Below are 21,859 nucleotides of genomic sequence, written 5' to 3'. Positions count from 1 at the left end.
CCGAAGGGGGGGATGAAAATTCGGGAGTTGTGGACCAGGCCGTTGTCACGACGAGGGCGCCACGATCATTCGGCAGGCATCAACCACACACCCCTGCGCGCTCTTATTATTGGGAAAACATCTGCCGCTGCGTCGGAAAATCTCTTTTAAATGGCCGAGATTTAATTGAAACTGAGTTGAAATATCGTGTAACATAACGGGGGTAGGTTGTCCGATAAACAAGCTAAATGTTTACACCGGTAGACCGGTCGGTATTTTCCCAAATTAACCGCAACTTAGATGGAAAATAGCTTTGGCAATACCGAAAGGGGGGTTAACGCAAGTTGCTCGGTGTGTCGTGTGTCTGTCGTCGTCGTTGTGCCCGCGTCGGTGAAAACCTACACACGGCCCCGTCAAATATCCGACTTGTGCGGATGGTCAATTGTTTGTGGTGGTGGGTGAATCGGGCAAGTGCCGTGGTGCGCGCCGTGCCGAGGAGCCGAGAGGAGAGAGATATTGCTTCGCTCTATTTTGTGAATAATTATATCTGTTGAGAGAAAATTCAACTCAACTGGTGTCGTCGTTGAAACGCGGTGCCGATAACGAAGCGAATTCGTCAACTTCGGAATAACTCGAGTCCAACTTCCAGGCCCGACTATGGAGATATCGAAAAGTTTGCAGGATGAGATACACTCCGTGCAAAACAAGCTCAAATACGCCATACAAAATCATCAGGCAAGTAATTTCCTCCTCGTTGTTTGTCCGTCGACGGACTTTTAATACCTGCATCGTACAACCTGACGCGCGTTTCTTGTGCAGTTACATGTACCGTACACGCATGTATCACCGTAGGCTTCCTGCATCATTTACACACTGTTACACTCTCGGAGCGCAGCGACGACGAGGGGAAAGGGGGCTTAGAGATGATGCTAAAACTTTCGACGAGTGCGATCAAGCCGTGCAGCGCGATTGACTTTTTCGATCCCAATTAATTTTCCGATCACATTCACGCGGTTGTTGGATTTAAGAGGAGAATTTACCCAAGGAAAAATCAGCGCGATAGAGATACAAGTTGTTCGATATCGACGTAACGTGTGCGCCTAATTTCGCGTGCAGTTTAACTGCTGCAATTATACCGCAACATCGCTATAAATTTTGTCGGATATATCGAACCAAACCAACGATAAGTCTACGTCTCCACACACAGTTTTTCAGGTGCGACGTATAAAATAGCGTGTATTTCTCGCTATCGTCGGTGTGTTTTTTTTTTATCGTCAGTTTGATACTTCAATTAACCAAGGTCGCCGCTGTGGCCGTATATTGTCGACGCGTCGTTACGTTTTGTATGATTTACGATACAGGCATAGTTATTTCCACGTCTTATTTCGACGATCTCTGTCACATCTCCGCGTCGTTACGTTCGCATTTCACGTGATAATTCGTCGATCTTCACCCGCAGCTGCAACATCGTTACCCACAAATCGCACACAACGTGTCTGCTTTCTTTCTTTCATCGTCAAATTGACAAATAATATAAGTTTCGGTATTAGTTATTGTTGCGCGAGTATCAAACTACTCGAGTAGTATGAAACTTACTCCGTTGCTCGTGTCGTGTTCTTCTTTACCAATTGAAAGCAGCGCGCAACATGTCGCACGCGACTTTTTCACCCGCACAAGAGTTAAAAATCTTACCTAAGAAGTCACGCGAGGTAACCTCGCGTAACATAAAAACTTTCCGCCACTTTTTTACTTCCGCTTTTCGCTTCGCATTATTTCCCAAGTTTACACGTTACAACTTTAAACCGCTGTGAAACTTTTATTATCACCCCCCTCCCCCCTCCCCCCCATCGTTATAAATATACACACGCTGTTGCGTGTACTGCATGTAGTAGTTTTCAATCGACGGAAAATTCTCCCGCGTTATCTTCGTAAGAATTAACGTCTCACTTAGCATCGTTGTATATTCAAGCAACGTATCGTATGTACAACCAAATCTTATCCCTTGGTTTGTACGCATATGCGTACTGCGTGCAAGTATGTCTCTGCGACACGGTAAACGATATTTCCGTTTCGCAGCGCAACGATAAAAGAATAATACCAAGAAGAATAAGCAGATCTCCGGTTCTTTCTTTTTTTTTTTTATACAGATATATGCGTATTGTTTTGTCTCGCACACACGATACGTGGGATAAAATTTCTACAGTTACTACATTGCGTCGACTATAATAATCATCGATTATGGGTCAATTCTGTTTCAATAGTTAAATTGTTGTACGAAATAGACCCATCAATTATTCTCACGACGCGTAAGCTATTTTTTTTCCCCCTATCTTTTACTTTTAAAACACCACACAAACAAACCATATGCGCTTATACACGAGTTTTTGGTGCACACATTCGTCAAGACGATAACGCAGAGCTGCAATGGCGGCAGCGTCTCGTATTTATAAATACGCGTGGATAGATTTTCCGAAAATATTAATATCCCCTAATTTTAAGTGCGAATGATCCTCTCCACGTGCGTGAGGCAAAAAATATGATGAAAAAACGACAGAAAAAATTAAGATTAAGAATTCGAATGAAATTATAAGGAGAATCGTGCACGCAGATATCAGGCGCAAGTCGTAATGTCACGTAGGCTTGTTAAACCCGCCTCTGCGTCTATAAGCAGCGGTAAATCCGTGTATGCAATTGTATAGTATGTGTGAAATGTACGCCATTGTATGCGCGATGTGCAGCGGACACTGTTTACGTAACTCAAGTGTAAATTGATAGATTATACTTGCATCGGTTTACGTTTTTTTTTTTTTTTTTGGTTTTTTTTTTTGTAATTTTATAACGTTATACAGTGGCCAGAAATACTACATTGAATTAACTTTCTTTGGTTTGCTTATTTGTTGCTGGTTCAATTTAACGGAAGAAATACCCTCAAGTTGTATCTCTAACAATGCTTAATATTTAATCGTCCTAACAACATTGGAGGTATCAGAGGTATCATAATATACGACTAATTGGGAAATAATTGTGATCAAGGAATGTTGAAGAAAATAATCAAATTCATGTGATTTTTACGGTTATAGTAAGGAATTCATTGAGCATTGAGATCCATAGAATACATTTCCAACACGATACAAGTATAATTTGGTAATTGAAAAAATTTATGTACACAATATGGCTTGGTTAAAATTGTTTATAATTGTATATTTTACTTTCATTCTAAATTGCGTCTTTTCATTATTTATTTTCGTCTATGCGTAATTGAACCCTAAATCGTTACTCTACCATTCTTAAGCAGCTGTATTTTTGATTCAGACTGTACGCGTGAAACATCCTTGAAATTAGTCATGTTTCCATAACTAGTAATATCTTATCAGGGTTTATTTGGTTTCCAGGATGAGTAATCCATAACTGTTCGTAATACAAAGGACATTTAATTTGTTGTTGGTATAGCGAAGTAAGTTGAAACGGTTGTAAAATACATATATATATATATACATATATATTTGAATATTAAATTATTTTTATTCTCTTTATTCTCGCAGGTGTACGTGGGGAAGCTCAACGACGACCCAAACGTAAGTTGGATAAAAAATATACGACGATCATTCAATTCGATAATTGCTAATTCCTCCAGGATTCAATTCTTACACCGATCCTCAATTATTCGGCCCTAACAATAAGGCGTAGTGGTTTAAGTGGGGGTTGAATTGATCTGCAAAGTAATTCGCACGATTCAACGATTCAACGATTCAAGAGTATTTCGCGATTCCTGAATCGTTAGCAAATATCGTTTATTTTTAGTTGTATTGGATTAAATTTTAAGCAGTGATTCGATTGAACATTTAATCTGAACAAAATGAACGCTAAAAATTTGATCGGTTCAAAAAGCACGAATCGTTATTTCCAGTTCCTTTTACCGATTACTTTATTGCTTTGATATGATTAATTTACTTGCGTGTTAATCAATTTAGTGGGTTACTTATAACATATAAGAGTTGAATTTTGTAATCAACCAAATGGAACAACTTGTTCTTCTGAATATTAATTTCTTTCTGTAAGTTTCGGAATACAATGGTTTTGCCATTCCCTTTTTCCGTAAATCGCACCCAATACAGTTTACGAATGAGAAGTTGTAAAACCAAATCATCAAATTTTATTTAATCATAAAAGCACAGTTGTTTAATATTGTTACCCGGTTCATATTGTACACTATAATAATACATGTCCGTTTTGAGGGTGAAAATTGCAAACCTTAGACCGACAGCTAGAAGGCTAGATTGACGTGTAATTTACATTCAACAGCCATAATCGTTGGCTTAGTGCCGTTAGTTTAATCCTAGTTTAGAAATAACCGTTGCTCTTCTGTCCTAATGATCCTAAATTATCTCCGTTTAAATCCCTCGACAAACAGTTTAACTGTATGATTTTTGTTGCCAGTCACCGAAATCCAACGACAACTGTGTGTAAAAATAACAATTTATAAGATATATGCCGAAATTTCAAGAATCTATTTTCATTGTACTCCTAATTATACGGCATTGAATGTTAAAATTTTTTTTCATCTATTATACATCCATATTGGCCTGACCTATCTGTATCAAATTTTCCAAATTTCATTGAATTCTGTTTATTTGCCGTTCAATTTAACAGTTTAAACAATGAAATTGGCCAAATCTATTCACCAGTACAAATATTTTTTAATACTCATATACGATGAGTTTATTCAAAATTTTTTATACAATCATTTTATTATTCGGCGTGGGTATAGTAAACATTAATGTTTGGGCAATGAGAAAACTTGAAAAAAGTGTACATCTAGATAGCAAATCGTATAAAATCTCACCGTTAATTGAAGGAATTCGATGTGATCCCAAATAATTCATGGTAATTTTCTACTCCGTAATACACCAAAAACAGTGTGAGGAATTATCGTGATTTTTCGCTATTGTCAAGGTTATTTTTATTTTTATTTTTTTTATCAATCATTAGTCCACGTAATATATGCGGAAATTAAAAATGTTTGAATAATTTACTGTTCGAATGATCATCTCACGTTTAGGCCTGAAAAAATTCTGAAGAGCTCCTGAGTTATGTAATATGAAAAAATACGGGTATCATAATTTATGGAAATCGTAACTTTGCTCGTGAATTTTTCTCGCTTTCATCAAAGCGGAACGATTTTCGATTCAGACCATCTCCTGATTCTTCTTACGCAACTTTCGGCTCCTCTTCGATTATCTTCGTCGAAATTCAACTCGTGCTGCGCGCAATTACTTGTTCTTGCTACAAATTACTAACCGTATAACTTATATCTAAATCGGAGTATTTTATCCTCGCGTTTATCATTCCGACATCGGATATGAAGCCGCACACATTCTCGTTAATTTCTTCATCGGAGCGCGAACGGTGTTGACATAATAATAACGACACGTAACATAATATTGTATAATATAATATGATTAAACAATAATCCCGAGCTTGCAGGCGTAATGCCAGCATTTCAACGGCCCTATATTTCGTTTGATTAAATTATAATAATACTCTTTTTATCGCGATAAGAAAATACTTATAAGTCGTTGTTGTTCCAGAACGACGAACTTCTTGGACAACTGCACGAGATTCAAGAGCACATCATTTCTCTTTCAAAATGCCAGGTATGTAGATATTTTTTTAACGCTTATACGCATTAAACGATTTCTAACAACATTTTTTTTGCCGTTTCCTCTTTTTTTTCCACTGTAATATAATGTTGTATTATACTCGTATATCTTTCGAAAATTGACGAACTAATTCGCTTGGAAATGAAGAAACATGACACATAATTATATCTGTAGGTGAAGATATTGCAACGTAAAAGAAAAACAAAAAAAAAAAAAACCAACAACAAATGTGTCAAACTTTGAACCACTTCAACTTTGACCTAATGCATTACAGGATGCAATATACGTTTTGTATAATATGTTACATATTTTCCCCATTTGTCAAAGTTAACGCGTGCTAGGAACTCGTTAATTTATGCCTCGCAACTCCGGCTCAACAATGCGGAACTTGAATACACGTGGAGCATTTCACTCTGTAAATAACTCAAGAAACGTCTTAACCCTGACCACCTTGAAAATATATCTGAATAACGAACTTTGCATCACATACATGTAGGTAATTTTTTAATTTTTCTCCAGATCCGTAATTTTTTTCAACGTATTTTTTTCATCGATCTTAAATTTGTTTGAAAATATTCAAAACTGGTATTACCAAAAATTCTGCGTTGTTTAACAATCGTATGCGATAGTTGAACGATTTTCGAAAGTGACGGAGTAGATTTTTTTTCTTACCATTCATTTAATGCGTTTCGAAGAAGTTTTTTTTTTTCTTACAATACAAGCGAATGGCACGAATTGGCTTATTGTTAGTTTATTATTAGATATGACTTTTCTTTTTCGGTGAAAGTTGAATTATTTTCACTGAAATTTAATCATGTTTTTTTTCTAATTTTTTTATCTTATTTCTTTTATCACCGATTCCTTTCGACAATACGATTCGTTGACAATGCATTAGTATGAGATATGTGCATTTCGACAAGAAATAACTATGAAAATATAGAATACACCCTAGCAACGATATTGTACTTGTCCTTACTCACCTATCTGTAACAGGCGAAGACGGTCAGAGTTTCGATACGCCTAAACGTGTTGTATTAACATTAATATATCGCGTAGATCGGTGTTTGTTACTGGTTATTTGCTTTTCCTTACCATACATGTTCGAAACGCTGCCTGATGCGAGGCGTAACGTAATTAGTCGAACGAGAATAAATACTAGAAAGAGTGTAGGTTGGCTGAAATACTCGTAAAGAATTATGTGTTTGAAGGTCTGTACTACGTGATACAACCACATATGTTATACCTACAGTGAATCTGGTTTGAAGTCGAGCTGGTTTTTAGTGCTAGCGATAAACCGCCGGCTTTAAATTGTATAAGTGTCGATAAAAATAGGCTTAGAGGTAGTCAGGTATACATGTCGTGTATTAGAATCGAGTCGAAAGCAGCTCGTGTTCGACAAACTTCGTGCGAATGCGGCATTAATTTTGAATGTCAAAGTATCGGCTATACTCGATGTATAATTGTTTACTCCGATTTTCCCATCCAACTAACAATAGTTTAATTTTAGATCGGTCAATAAACCCCAGCAAATAATCATAAATACGCTAGTAGAATGGGACTTTATTATACTTGTAGTAATTGCACTGGTTCGTTTTCGCTTGGTTTTATTACATACGCGTAATTCACGTTACGCATGCATAATTTTTTCTTTTTTTTCTTCGGTACGTACAAAATTCTCTGCACTCTGTCGTTGAATGATTTATTTGAATTTAAAAACTTTTGACATAATTATACAATTGCGAAAGATCGTTTGTTGATTGAAAATATGTCAAGTTTCTGTCGCATTATTGAAGATAATGAGAAAAAATGTAACCCGCGCAGTAACTTGGAAGAATTTTGGAAAAGCGAAGAGTAATTTGTCAATATTTCAATGCCTTGTCAGTGTCGAGTCTGTTTTATTATTTATGAAAAGAATGCAAGCAAGCGCGCCATTATAATTTTTTAATGTCACGTAACATTTGTGCAGAATCTCTCCACACGATTTCTCATTCTTCTCATTTTCTGAAGCGTATGGAAAAAATGTTGTCACTCTATCTTATCTCGCTCTTTCCTCCTTTGCAAGTCAATTTGCGAAGTTTCACCCTTGTTTGGTACAAATTAGCGGATGTCATCTACACAGAACGTTTAATATACCGCGTGAGATATGAGAGAACGCAAGATGTACGCCATAGAAGTTCTTCCTGCTGCTGCAGCAGCTAAAAATCAATTATCTTCAACTCGTGGAAGCCGCTCGGTAATAGCCATGAAATGCTTGTAATAAGAGTCACGAATTTCGTTGTAGATTTTATCCTCTCGTTAATATTATACATAATAATAGGTATAAATTATATAGTTTTTATCAAAACATATCTGTTAACTAACTAATTGATTAATTAATTAATTAATTATCGAGTATACGGAAGTTTTCGTCATATAATTTATAGATAATTTCGTTTCCAAATTTTGTATCAATTGAAATATCGATATTTCATCGATTTTTTTTTAAAGCCTGCATCGTGTGTAACTCAATTTTTGAGAAACAACCTTTCAGCGGTTTGTGAGTCGAGTGAAAAAGTTTGCGAATTGCGGTGCGAAGTGTTACATGCAGTGGGTATAATAGCGGCGAGGAGATTCAGAGAATTCTTAATTAAAACGAGAGAGATTCAAGGGATGAACATTGAACAGCAAGAGGCTCGAGATTTCGCCAAGTTGCCAGCGGCGCAAGCGCCGATGTATTGCTAAACTTTTGACCAGGTGTTCCGGAGAAGTTGGGAGATCCTACGGAAAGTTGAAATTTCGAACGGTTCAGGAAGTAAACATTATACACCTCGTAATAACTGGACCGGAAACTTTTACTTGATAAACAATTTTCAACCCGAAAGCACAGAAATCTTGCAATATGACATTCGGCTGAAACTAATTTTGACGAACTCAATTTCATGATCGATTTTCGGATAAAAATAATATTGTATGATATTTTCTCAAATATTTTTCACCCACAAGACTCAACCGTAATAATTTTTATTTTCGCAATATTTAAGTTGTCAAATTTCGTGAGTGTCGAATTCGCCCTTCCTTTTTTTTTTTTTTTTTTTTTTCTGTCATCAAAATATTTGTTTTCGAACTTGACGGAGAAAATGATAAGAATAAAATTGTCAATTTTCAGTATACACGCACTTTTTTTTCCCCCCCCATTGACAATTCTTTTCAATTAAAATTTTTTGATGCGACGAAAAAAAGTTTGCTCCTCATGCGGCAAAGACGATTTGCAAAGTGCTGGAAAACTGCAGTAATAATTCAACGAATTGGGAACTTCCTAAAATCAATGGCAAAGAGAGAGAGAGAGAGAGAGAGAGAGAGAGAAAGAAAAGTTTACTTGCACCGGAATGTCGTTTACACTCCCATTTCGCAAATGACATCCGAGAAGAATAGAAAGAGAGAGAGAGAGAGAAAGAGAGAGAGAGAGAGAGAGCGGGAGAAATGGAAAGATAATTTTCGGTTCCAACGGAATCGACCAGCGTTATGGCCGATTTAGTTTAATCGTCCAATAGCGGAAAGGCACGACGTCAAGTAAGAGACGGTTGTTATTGATTTTCAAGCTGTGCAGAGTTGAAACACCCCAATCCATGCGGCGGCAAGCGCGTATAACAGAAGCAACGAGAGAACGAGTGTCTTCCGTTTGGGATTAGAAGGGCGCTCAGAAGGATTACGCTATTACCATGCAGACAATGCTCACCCTGATCTCGATAAATTATCTAACACCGGGTTGCCGTTCCATTACGCGATCGCACACCATTACTTATAACTTGGAATTCATCTGACGGTATTTCACTCCGGGTTTTCAAATATGAATTTTCTCTTTTATTACATCGTATTTGTACAGAAAGTGTAGTTTTATCTCGATTTTTTTTCACCTCGCGAACTATTTGTATGCTTTCGTTGCATGCAAATTTCTTTTCTTTTTGTTTTTTTTTTACGATGCCGAGAACAATTTTTACAGTTTGACAAATCGTTGGAAATCATTCGGTAAAGTTACAAGTTATATTTATACTGTACGCAATTATACTATGCGATCTCGCAAAGTGTTTGGATTCATGTTTCAACTTTTTTTTTTCTTTGAAATTTTTTTCTTTTTTTTTTTTTTTGTAGAGAAGAAGAAAACTGACCAGAATCTGCACGTATGTAAGATTGTAGATGTTTGGATAATTAAATACAGAAATAAAATACATAAGTGTAACGATCGTGATATATTTTAGTATTAATTTTTGTGTAATACCGTGTAAAAGGTTCTTGTTATTTTTGTTAATTATGAAGCTTTGGAGGTAGCTTTTTACTCGGCTATATACTCACCGTTGGCCGACCACATTTTATATTGAAATACGAAGGGAAAAATGAGCTTTTGAATAGCCCGAGGCTTTTCGCGAGGCGAAGGGAGGTATAAAAGCTCTCGCTTTCACGGAAGTTTGATTTTTATCAACAGATATGCTTAATCAGTATCGCGAATTGATTATAAACATGCAAATTAAGGATCTTTTGCGTCGGACTGCGTCGACGAAATTTTTGCTGTTTGATTTAGCAGTTTAGCAAAAGTATTTTAAACATATCACGATCAAATTGTCACTATCAGTATGTTTATGGAAAATTTTTGCTTCGAACAATTTTGCGAGCACAGGGTGAATTTATTGGACGAGATTTATTGCACGTAGCAAAAAGTTTAAACTTCATACAACTACTGCAGAGTTGTACGCTAAATCGTAAAAGTCACATGTTTGTGTGTGTAGCGATATCATTTGATACTCGGTTTACGGAACATGATTTGAAAACTTGTATTAATTAGAGAGAACGCGTATCGTGTATTTAAATAATGTCTAATGTTAAATCAGCTGCAAAGGTTATTGGTAGTCAGGTAAAACAATATTTCTGTGACAGTATTGCAGTTACAAAATTTTGCGATTGCTTAGTAAAATCTGATACAAAAACTGAAGTCATTTTTTTTCTTTTTTTTTTTTTTTTATCTTGTTTTACTGTTTTTTGGTTTATTTTTTGAAATAAAATCACGCGACGAGATGAATTTTGAATAATCAATTCTCAGTATATTTTCTTCTTAATATGTTCTTCGCATATTTTTTAATGCGATAAATTACCGCAAGATTTTGGGCACAAGAATTCTCCAGCGAATAGATATCGTATTGAGTTTTCTCTGAAAGCATTATACGATATTTTCTTTTCCCAGGAATTTTATTGTGGTCCTTAGAAATATTTAGTGGTACGAAATTATTTGTTTTTACAGTTATTACCGATGAATATTTCGATAGAAAATTAGCACGTCATTCATTATTGTACTCATAGATAATGAATTGAGTAGGAAATAAGAAATTGCTCATGCATAGGGATATTTCATTCTAACAGTCGAATACGAACTTGTACCGGCCTTACAAATTCAAGAAAATCTTTCGTATACATGTCTTGTCTACGAAAATGTCCGCAGAACGTTTTCTTTCGTGTTCATTTCAAATTAACTGACGTATAACGTGAATTAATTATAAAAATACCCCCTAAATGCAATTTTACACGTATACAAGAAAGATGATAGCGAGCAAAATGAAGTAATAATATTTTTGTTTCCGGACAAAAATGAACCAGCTGCTTTTTTTTTCTACAGTTTAAAAATTATTTTGTTTCATACAAATTTAACGTTCGTTTCCGTTTACTTTCCGAAAAAAATTCAGTGGCTGATTATTTTTCCCTGTAAATTTTTGCCCATTAACTGTAAAGTCAAGACTGTTTTATAATATTTTCCAGGCTTCGATATACGTGTCACACATATGCACGCGCATAATATAACGTGTATTTACGTAAACTTTGCACACCACGCGGTGAGGAAAAGTATCGTTTTCGCCCCTGAACTCTTCGTAGGAAGTAAAACTTTGGCTCAGTGGCGCAAAACTTTCCCCAAACTTTCTCGAAGCTTTGAATTAGTTTGATGAGCGCGCCTGCGCGAAAATTACGCGCCCTCGGAAATTCCTCTACTTAACTTATTTATCACGGGGATATTGTACGATTTCGATAAGCCTCGGAGTGAACTGAACCCACAATATTGACAAATGAAAACTGCTGGGTGACGGGATTTCGAAAACGTTGAGCTATTTTCCTCTTGAACACGAGTAGAAAAAAGTTTCATAGAAAATATTTCGACTTATGCCCATATTATTCTATGTTAGAAATTTCAACCGATCATTTGAAAACTGTATTTTTTTTTTTTTTATTATCGAAGAATCCGCGTTATTTTGATTAGAAATGGTGATTAACTCAGCTCTTTTTATTTATATTTATAATCAGTATAATTTTTGATCGATGAATTGAAGCAACTTTCGGAAGCAGCGGTAACTGAAAATTATCAGCGTTGCCCAACATTGCAATGTATGCGCAATAATTAGACGCGTTTCGATAATATGTAACCCGATTCGCGTGTCATTCATACCTTGCGATATATTTTTACGATCTTTACACCTCACAAAACAGACGCCTTGAAAGCATCAATGAAATCTCCGTAAAATAACTTCAATCCCGGAATTTCTTTCAACTCTCGTGAAATCAATTGTATTTCATTATAAATATAATAAGACGAAAATCAGCTTAATCCTTAATTGGTGTCGGAGCTTTGAGCCAATTTACTTACATAATTGTCAAAAGTTTGTCATTTCGACAACTTTACAGGCTCGACTCGTCGCGGTCAATTTCATTCGTCCGAATTGAAATTTATACTGAGAAAAATTTCATTTGTTACACTAACTAGAAAAATTCAGTAAAACAGGTATCGTTAAAAAAACTGTTCGAATATTGTTGGGATTACGAAAAACGAGGTACGCGTAACCATTTTGCGCTATCGTCGATCCTTTTTTGGTAATTGCAAGGCTTTAACGTCGATTTATTGTTGCACGAGCAATAAATTTTCGCAACAGTTGCAAGAAAATGCAGTAACAGTTATCGTAATGAGAAAGAATAGTAACGGATACCAGACTTTCCGGTAACGGCTAGAAAACTAATTTTCATTTTCTACCTAGAACTGTATTTTTCGACTGTGGTAAAAAATGAAAATAGTTAAGGACTGAGCGGTAATCGGAACTAAAAATTTCTCTCAGTGTATCCAAATAAACGTGAATCCTTGAAAGTAGAATAAGAAAAATAATTGTCAATTCGGTAAATTGTATTTCAAACTTAATCGAAGTGCCGGATTCCATAAGCAGTTTGTGCATTTATGATTTCAACCGCATAACTCGCGGCACATATCAGCACATTTCGAATTGCATCCTGTTGCTACGTTTCACGCAGCTTTCCGCGGCGACGAGCCGAGAGTCTCGGCAAATTTCATCTTCGTCTGGTAACTGCAGACCAACGGTGAGGGAATCGAGAGGGGAGTGCAGAGGAAAGAAGGAGAGAGAGAGAGAGAGAGAGTGGGAGGGGGGGGGGGGGGGAGGACTCCCTCGAAATCGATAAAACATATCTCCGGGAAATATTTACATCTGTTGAAAAGTACATAACATTATACGTACATACGCTCTTCTTCTTCGTTTCTTAATTCGGCCGATTATCGCGTGGGATTTCATCGGGGCTTCTGCAACCCTGTAAATTGATACAGATCGAGGGTATATTGTTCTTGCGAAAATCCCACTACGGGGATTCGTATTGGCTTGTTTTATCATTTCGTGCTGGAAGTTTGCCTTTGTATCGAACCGGATAATTTTTGAGAGAGGAAGTCTTATCGTTAGTTGGTCAGAAATGAAGGAATAAAATTGTTGAATATTAATTGGCTTTGACGTGAAAGATTATCGTTTGATTGTCGTCCACGGTAATTAATAATACTTTTTAGTTCTTTTTTTTTTTAACGTGCAAAAGGAACACTTTCAAAATCGTTTGACAATTTATTCAAATTCTTATACTGTAATATAATTGTAATTAATATTCTCTCAATTACTTGCAATTAATTGTCTCACAGAAAGTGATTCAAATTGTGTTTAAAAATTGCGTTTTGAATTACATATTTATACTATGCATAGTATAAGTTTGTTTCGTGTAACTTTTTTTTGCAAGGACCTTCCACCGCTGCGCGTATATCGTGTCGCGAGGGTAAATAACCGTTGTTAGATAATTACGGAAGATATTGTAAGCTCTTGACTAATAGCCGAAAACGTATAATGTAGTATACGTATAGTGTAGGAGGAGGAGAGATCGAACGATAGTATTGCGGAAAGTTTTTGACCCCACAAATAGGCGAGTAATGTAATATATAATTCATTTTGCAAGCGAATAACTTTGAACTTGAACGCTTTCGTGACAAGCATTATGGGTAAAATGATTTGCGATATCAGAGATGATGTTGAAGGTATTTAAATACGAAATTGAAAGGAACTGAGTATATATATATTATATATATATATATGGATATGTATAATAAAGTTGCGTAATGTACACTGCAATAAGATTAGTCCGATTACGCGATAATCTGCATAGGATCGTCGAGGTTTATTAGATTATTGTAAAAAGAAGACAAGTAAATGTAAAAGGGATTGTATAATTAATAAATGAAAAAAATAAATCAGGGCGACGATTTTGTTGATCTGCAATGATTTGGAAATTTGTAATTTGTTTAATCCTACGCGTGAAGACATATGATTGATTGTATAAGAGAGGAAGCTACGTCGGATATAAATTGAAAATTATCGATGAAAACTGGGAAAAATTGGATAATATTAATGCTTGGATACATTTTTGTTTGTTGCGCAGAAACAGGTCGTTCAGCGTTTGCGCAAGGAGGTGAAGCTTTACGAAGCGGCAAATTCAAATGGCGGCAAAGTTTCTATAGGCTCATTACTAGGATTGAACAACAACGACAGTATAACGAATAATAATGTAACGAAAAGCCGCGAAACCGAGCAAACCGTCAATGGGAATAATTTCAACGCATTGAGTCGCAGATTGTCGAAAGACGATTACGAGGATGAAATTCAAAACGTTGATCCACCATCGCCCAATCATCATTTTCGAAATAATTGTCCCAGGTAAGCTGCGACAACGGTATTAATACTTTCAACAATTTTGTACTCACCCTAAAAAATGATAAACTTTTACCTGCTGAAAATTTTCTCGATCCTCTTGCCAAAATTGATATTTGTTCCTTCAAATTTTGAATAGAGTTTCACAGAGAAATATTATCACCGGTTACCGAGCATTCTATTTATCACGTCTCGTAACAGGACACAGTTATTACTTTTAATCCGAAAATAACGTGCCAAGAATATTTAGAATTGACTAAATCTCTTAAATTTAAGTGCATCTGTCTGCCTTATTTATTCTCAATATGATTGTAATTAGTAACGTTTGATTTTGACAGGGAAAGAACAAGATTCAACCGAATAGATTCAAACGACAAGGACATTGTAGAAATTGAAACGGATGAAAATTCGACTGAGAAACCAATTCCTGATGATATGTACCGAGATCTTCGGTGCGAGCAACAAAATTTTCTTGGATGTCTCGGATTGATCACGGCCGACAAGCACAGGGAATTACAAAACAAAAGAGCAGAAAGAAAACGCAGGAGTACCGCCAATCCACAGTTTGTTTATTCTAATTGGGAAATTCCTACTGTAAGTTTATGCGTATTTAATCGAAGTCCGTTTGTAAACTTGTTCGTTCACAAAAACTTGAATCGCATGCCTTATTATACTTGCATCCAAAGTAACGAATACACAGAATTTGTTGGAGCATCGAAAAGTGAGGATAAATTCTGAGTATTATGAAAAAATTGATATGAATTTAATTTCAGAAAAGAAAAAGACACTCATATCTGCAATCGAATGGGACAGCACCGCAAACGCGACAAACGACAGCTCGATTAAACGGTCCATCTCCACCTCCTTCTAAGGTGGGACGTTTAAAGTCATCATCGCCGCCCTGTGCAGCCTCCGCAAAGTCGTTAATTCCAACGCAAAAGTCATCAACAAGACCAAATATACTTAGAAATAATCAAGAAAGTAAAGTATTTGCAGGCAAAACGAAATCCGAGAATAATTTGAGCCACAAACAGCAGTCTAATGCTAAGTCGGTTACATCGGTGGGAGGCAAAGCTGTCCACATACCTGGTCTACCCTCGAGTTTAACCATTGAAAGGATCGAAAATATATGCCGCGCAGTTTGTGTTCTCTGCAGAAAATCTGGTATGTATTTATTTGACACAATTCATTGATGCTCACGCACCCGTTATATTTGTATATTCGTTATATTGATCAAAGTAACTTTACTTTTATGCAGATTCTACTTTAGAGGTTTGTGAAGTTTGTGGTACATATTTTCACGCAACTTGCCACGTGGCTTCAAGCCCTACTTTCAGAACCTGTCCAAAATGTACCACTAAAACTGAGGAATCAGATTGTGATCAAAACAGTAGCGATACCTTAGCAATCGAGACCAAAAGAGAAATTGAAATAGGTGAGTAATTACTGCATTTTAAATCCATATTATTATAGTTGTAAGTGATGACGGTGTGAAAAAAACTCGCACAGTATTTTCAACTTTTACATAAATTGTATGTGTCGTAAAATCGATACAAGCTGTATTTACCATTAATAGATCACATTAATAATGTTTGCAGACAAGCTAATAGTATTCGCGTAGATTTAATTCCAGGAATTCATCCTTATTCAATGTAATAATTCTTCATGACAATCTACTCGTCATATTGACACGATTAAAAATGTTTCAGACAGCTCAGATTTATATACATGAATTTCACTCGCTGAATTTTGCAACTTGTCAATATTTACTTATTGTTAGTACCTTGTACTTATATTTTAACTGATCACTGACAGAGGAAACCAAAGTGCTAAGGTCTTTGTGAAGAGACAGTCGGTCAATCAATACTTGTAAAGACATTATTTCAAGTTGTCGGTATTTGAAATGTACATTCAGATCCCTCTAATCTACGTTGTAGACAGATAGTGCTAATAAAACTAACGATGTGAAGAATGTTAGTACATGCGATATATTCATGAAGTTTTCTGTGGATTCTCATCAGAATTGCTGATATATATTCATCACCTAACGTGTCAATTGATTGTTTACTTCAATTTCTGTATCCTTAACAAACATGCGTTATGATGTTCGACAGATGCTAAGTGCTCTAAGCTTTTTCACTAACTGTCTAAAGCATTTTTTTTATACGATATTATCTGATTGTATGCCTTCGTTGTAAAAAAAAAAATACATTTGCACCAAAAATGGAAAATACAAAAACAAAAGGTGTAAAAATGTCTTACAGAAGAAAAAGAGAGAGACAGATATGAACTGCGCGAGAGAAACTCGGATTTGAGGTTGCAGGTTTACGAATTGGAAAAACGCTCGCAACTCCTTGGTCAATCTCTTCAGGTTTGTCACGGCCTGTACAGAAAAAGAATCATAAAATATAGTTTTTGTTAATTTGGAATGTGTTATTCTACCTTCACATCTATAATAGTATTTTTGCCTATTCGTTTAGTTTTTGGCTGTCGTTTTTTTACTGGTAATTGAAAATCGAAGTATTTTTAGAAATTCAGACTTATTTATCTTATTTCATTTAAATGCGTATACCAAAATGTAAAGTTTGAAAATTGATATTGCGTTTATCATTGCTAATCGCTGCTGGATTTTTTATTGTATTCTCACAACCTTATTATCTGACTATGAATTATGTAAAAAAGACATCAACTTCCTATGTTACATAATGTGTGATTTACGTATCTGATGGTTATGTGACTTTTACTCCACAAAAAGTGATATTTTCAACGCAGTTATAATTAATTGTTGTGATAATTTTATTTTTTTATGCAGTTTTTCTTTTCAGCGTATGCCCATTTCACACCTGTATTTAATTTTAATACTATCCACCATTTATATAATGTGTATAAATTTCTTACGAATTCGATCATTTTCTCATTTACAATTGTAGCTTATTAACTATCGTTTTATCATCATTCTACAGTATTTATGTAAATTTTTGATTGCTGACACCAAGATTTTTGGAGCATGCTCGATTCGTCTCACATGTATACTTGTACACAGTGCACAGCGAGAAAGGATTTGTTTAGTTGGTATTTTTTATTTGATTTAAGTAAATGAGAGATGGAATTATTTACTTAAATGGAACAATCCTTTCTACTTGTAAATTCATTTGCCTTGATTGTAGCATTTTAACTGTTGGAAAATTCAACCAGTGTCTTGGGCGTTGAATTTATTTGTCGTGTTATTTCAGCAACAGCATCGAACACGCCAAGAGATGTTGGGAAAACAAGAGAAGACTCAGAGGTCCATAAAACGTCTGGTGGATTTCATAAAGCTGATGCAGCAGCAGAACGACCCATCCCAGCAGCCCTCGGCGTCAACCAGCTTCCATCCTCAACCTTCCTTATCCCTATCGTCCCGAACTCCATCCCCTCCTCCACCGTCTCCACCACGGTCTCCTCTTCCTCCTCGTCTTCCACATTCGACGTCCATCAGTCTGAGACCACTGTCTCATCTGCAACACCTGTCAACAGTGGAGAATCAAACATCAGCACGCCTTACTCCTCAATTCTCGTCAACCAACTCTCACGACCACCAAGCATTGAGTCGGACACCAAGGTCACCTACGCCTACCAGTTTCCAATCACAGTTGGTCAACAAGAAAAATCACAGTCTTACCTCATCGTCAAAAAAATCTCCGAATCATCAAAAACCACAGCAAGAAGTAAACAATTATCATCATCATCAATCTCGTCAACAGTCCCCGGAAATAAACCTGACAGGCGAAGTTCTATCTCCGCCGCTGTCGACGCTCAACAATCTCCAAATGCCAGTTCGAACGACGATGCTCAATCAGACGTCAAGTCTCTTGCTTTCAGAGAATTATTGGGAAGATTCAAAAATCACAACGGACAAGAGCCTGCTAAGCCATGCGAAGATACACCGCCAAAACCTGTTAAATCAGAATCAACAAACAGTTTTAACGGTGAGAAGTGCCTCATCAAACAGCACTCTAAGCTCAACATCAACCAGCTCCGAACACCAAGACAATCGAACAGTTTTATACCCCTCCACAGTATTATTGGCGGCCCAAAAACTATCGACAAACCTGATGTCGCGAAGGAATCATCAGAAACACGAAAAGTCGGACAGTCCAGCTGTGAACCCGTCGCCCATTGTTCAAAAGCCAAATCAAAAACAAATTTACTCTACTCATTGTTCTCAAGCAATAACGAGTCCCATACCTTCACCGGTAGTTTTGTCCAGTCGCAAGATCCAGCCGCAGAACAAATCCAATCAGAATTCAAACTCCAATCACCTGAAAATTGCGAATCGAAATGCGACAAACTCAAACCTGGAGTTCATTCTTCCTCCGTCTCAAATTTCTCAGAATACGTGAAATTGGAAGAAGCGCATTTATCAGCGCCATTTAGACCAAACCTAGAACGAAAAAGCCCAGAAGAGTTGAGTGCGATTTCAGAAAAAAAAGAAGATTCAGTCTTATTTTTGGATGTAAACGAGGGCGATGACGTTCCGTTGCTTGCGACAAATGACTCACTCGAAAGTGAAACTCGAGATAATGATGCAGATTCAAAGATTGTCAAAGAGATGGCTGATATAAATCCAGATTTCACAAGCTTCGAGGAATATCATAACGAGAATTTGAAAACTACTCTGAATTTCATAGCCATTGAGAAAAAGCACAGTAACACTTACATCAAGTTTCACAATTTTGATGAGTGCAGTGATTCGGGGGAAGATGAACGTTCAGACAAGACCCGCCGGCAGGAGACCATTAGGCAAGATCTGAAGATACTGAAAAATGAGCTATCACAAAAAAAAAACTATCTTGCTCTTCGAAAAAAGTTCCTGCCTCCTAAGATTAAGCCTGAATTCGAGAGACAAGACTTACCAATGAACGATCACGAACTCATAATAAAAGATGCCGAGGATAATGACAGAATAATCTTGCTTGGAAAAAGTAGTATTACCACATTGTCAGAAGATGAAAGCAAGGCAAAATTGGGTATAAATGTAGTATCCACAGAAAACATGCAGGTCCTTGAACAGTTTGAGTCTGCTATGCTAGAGGTTGACAAAGATGAAACTACCAATTGTTGAAACTAGTTTTAAGCGTACCAGCAAATTAGGATATTTAATATAAATGTGAGATTTGAAAATGTCTTTCGTTAGCTCAATAGATCATACGTTATTAATTCTGTTTTATTATCTCACCTACTTTTCTCATCTCGATGCGATAAAGTCTGGATTCAATGGATTACAGTAATTGATATAAGTCGATGCAAGTTTATTCATTGCAGTTTGAAGAGCGAATAAGGGCGTCTACGAATTTTAGGAGTAATCCAGACAATATTCAAACCCTAAAATCATCTAAAATCCATTTACGCGATTTTTCAGATTATGCCAAAAATCAATATTAAGGCTGATAGTTGTATCATTGTAAACGATATTCTAAAGTCGTTGTTTGGCGAAGTTTGTTCTTTTGATTGCACGCAAGGGTTTTATAGTTAATAAATATTCATTAAGGAATACTCGATTTGAATTTTTCTTTAATCAAGATTTGTTTCTAAGGAGAATATTATTATTATTATGTTATGTGGGACCAGGAAAGAAATAAAAGGGATAGAAATAACAGAAATATTTAGCTTAGAATACAAGCTTTCAAACAATACTATATATGTATAGTAGATTTCTAACGACTGCATGATCCGTCGTCTGCTAAAATTTAATGCGTAAGCACTACAATTCGAGAGCGGCTGTTTGCCAGGGTGATCGACTGTTTCTAATCTGAAAAATTTTCACAGTTGTCACTGGCAGTTGTGCTCAAAACGGACAAATGTTGAAATTTTTGAGTTTATTTACATCGCGGCGAACTATTCTCCTAAGTTATGACGGTCGGTTGCCTTGGCAAACACCCGCTCTCAGATTGTAGAGCCTGTGTATTAAATTTTAGCAGACGACGGTACTATGCAGTCGTTAGGAATTCACACTGTATATGTGTATTGCTTAGGTAATAAAATATATCGATGAAAACGACAATATTTATCATACCTATATATTTTTTTGAAGTTATTAAATTCAGAATTGATCCAATTTTGATTATGTTATCATTCTTCAGTGAGTTAAATAAATTTATAAACTTCAACAGCAATCTATAGTGAATGTATAGATGAAAAATCGTATTATGTACTCGTGTAGTATGTATGGTTGGAATAAACGATTTTTTTTTCACCCTACGTGCGTTGAGGGAAGTTTTGATTGTGCCTAGGTACCGATTCACGATGACATTTCGATCGTTTTATTTAATTTTTATTATGTAAGGGACTGTCTTACTCACGACACTTCATGCACACGCATGAGTAAGGTGTAAACGAGTCAAAAATGAAGCCATATCTTAGAATGAAATAAATAACTGCTAGGTTAGAGCTGGTCACAAAAGTTTCTCTGAGAATCTTATAATGTACGATCTAAATTACAATAGTAGGTATTATAATGTATGGTATTATATTATTAACACGTGCAAAATAATTATGTTATTGCGATTACTACAATATACATAGGTATAAATTATTATTCTTGAAGTGCAAGAAAAGTTAATTAATAATCCATATGGATCTCCAAACCTGATTATCTGACTTTGCAATGTTACAAAAGCTACATATCCGAGTATAATTATAGGAATAGTAAATTGGAGATTGACCTATGTTTTCTCTTTTTTCTCTCTCTCTCTCTCTCTTTCTCTCACTTTCACTCCCTTTCTCTTTCTCATTCTCCCTTATCCGCAGGAGATTAGGATACACGTGTAATGCCTGCATCTACGTAACCAAGTCATATTGCCATACTGCCTTAATAGTCGTTTAAAAAGTACCTACCTATACTACGCAACATTGGAAAGTAGGTAATGAAAAAGAATTAAGTGAACGAAGAATATAACCAAAAAATAATATAACTTGTAACTAATTAATTAATTATTTATTTATTCAATAATGCTCACCCAATTGTATGTACAACCAGAAGACATTTTCTCACTATTGTCAGTCAATATAAAGAAAGCTCGCAATATATTCATGTGGTATATTAAGTTCACGTTGATACTGTTTTCGTTGGTCGTTTTCTTATTACGTAATGTATGTGTCATTGTTTACTCTTAAGTGTAATAAGCCGGCTTTAAACCGATGTTATTT

The 21,859-nt window shown here is 35.9% G+C and overlaps 1 protein-coding gene across 2 annotated transcripts; it reads left to right on the top strand.

The window, feature by feature from the left end:
* Positions 1-79: 79 nt before the first annotated feature.
* On the top strand, positions 80-20,911 carry LOC124184333 (serine/arginine repetitive matrix protein 1-like). Of its 2 annotated transcripts, XM_046573913.1 has the most exons (9): positions 80-714; positions 3,522-3,554; positions 5,568-5,633; positions 14,403-14,677; positions 15,010-15,265; positions 15,445-15,835; positions 15,930-16,106; positions 16,936-17,042; positions 17,905-19,197. In XM_046573913.1, the coding sequence occupies exons 1-9, from the start codon at positions 637-639 to the stop codon at positions 19,051-19,053; spliced, it is 2,532 nt and encodes an 843-aa protein (XP_046429869.1). In that variant the 5' UTR covers positions 80-636; the 3' UTR covers positions 19,054-19,197. The 2 variants fall into 2 exon arrangements, with proteins under 2 accessions (XP_046429869.1, XP_046429868.1); XM_046573912.1 differs by lacking the exon at positions 16,936-17,042 and having other exon boundaries at positions 81-714; positions 17,905-20,911.
* The last annotated feature ends 948 nt before the right edge of the window (positions 20,912-21,859 follow it).

This window comes from Neodiprion fabricii, chromosome 6, assembly GCF_021155785.1.
Source record: "Neodiprion fabricii isolate iyNeoFabr1 chromosome 6, iyNeoFabr1.1, whole genome shotgun sequence".
Classification (NCBI taxonomy): Eukaryota; Metazoa; Arthropoda; class Insecta; order Hymenoptera; family Diprionidae; genus Neodiprion; species Neodiprion fabricii.
Note: the sequence above shows the minus strand (reverse complement) of the source record. Positions and strands in the feature narration are given on the sequence as shown.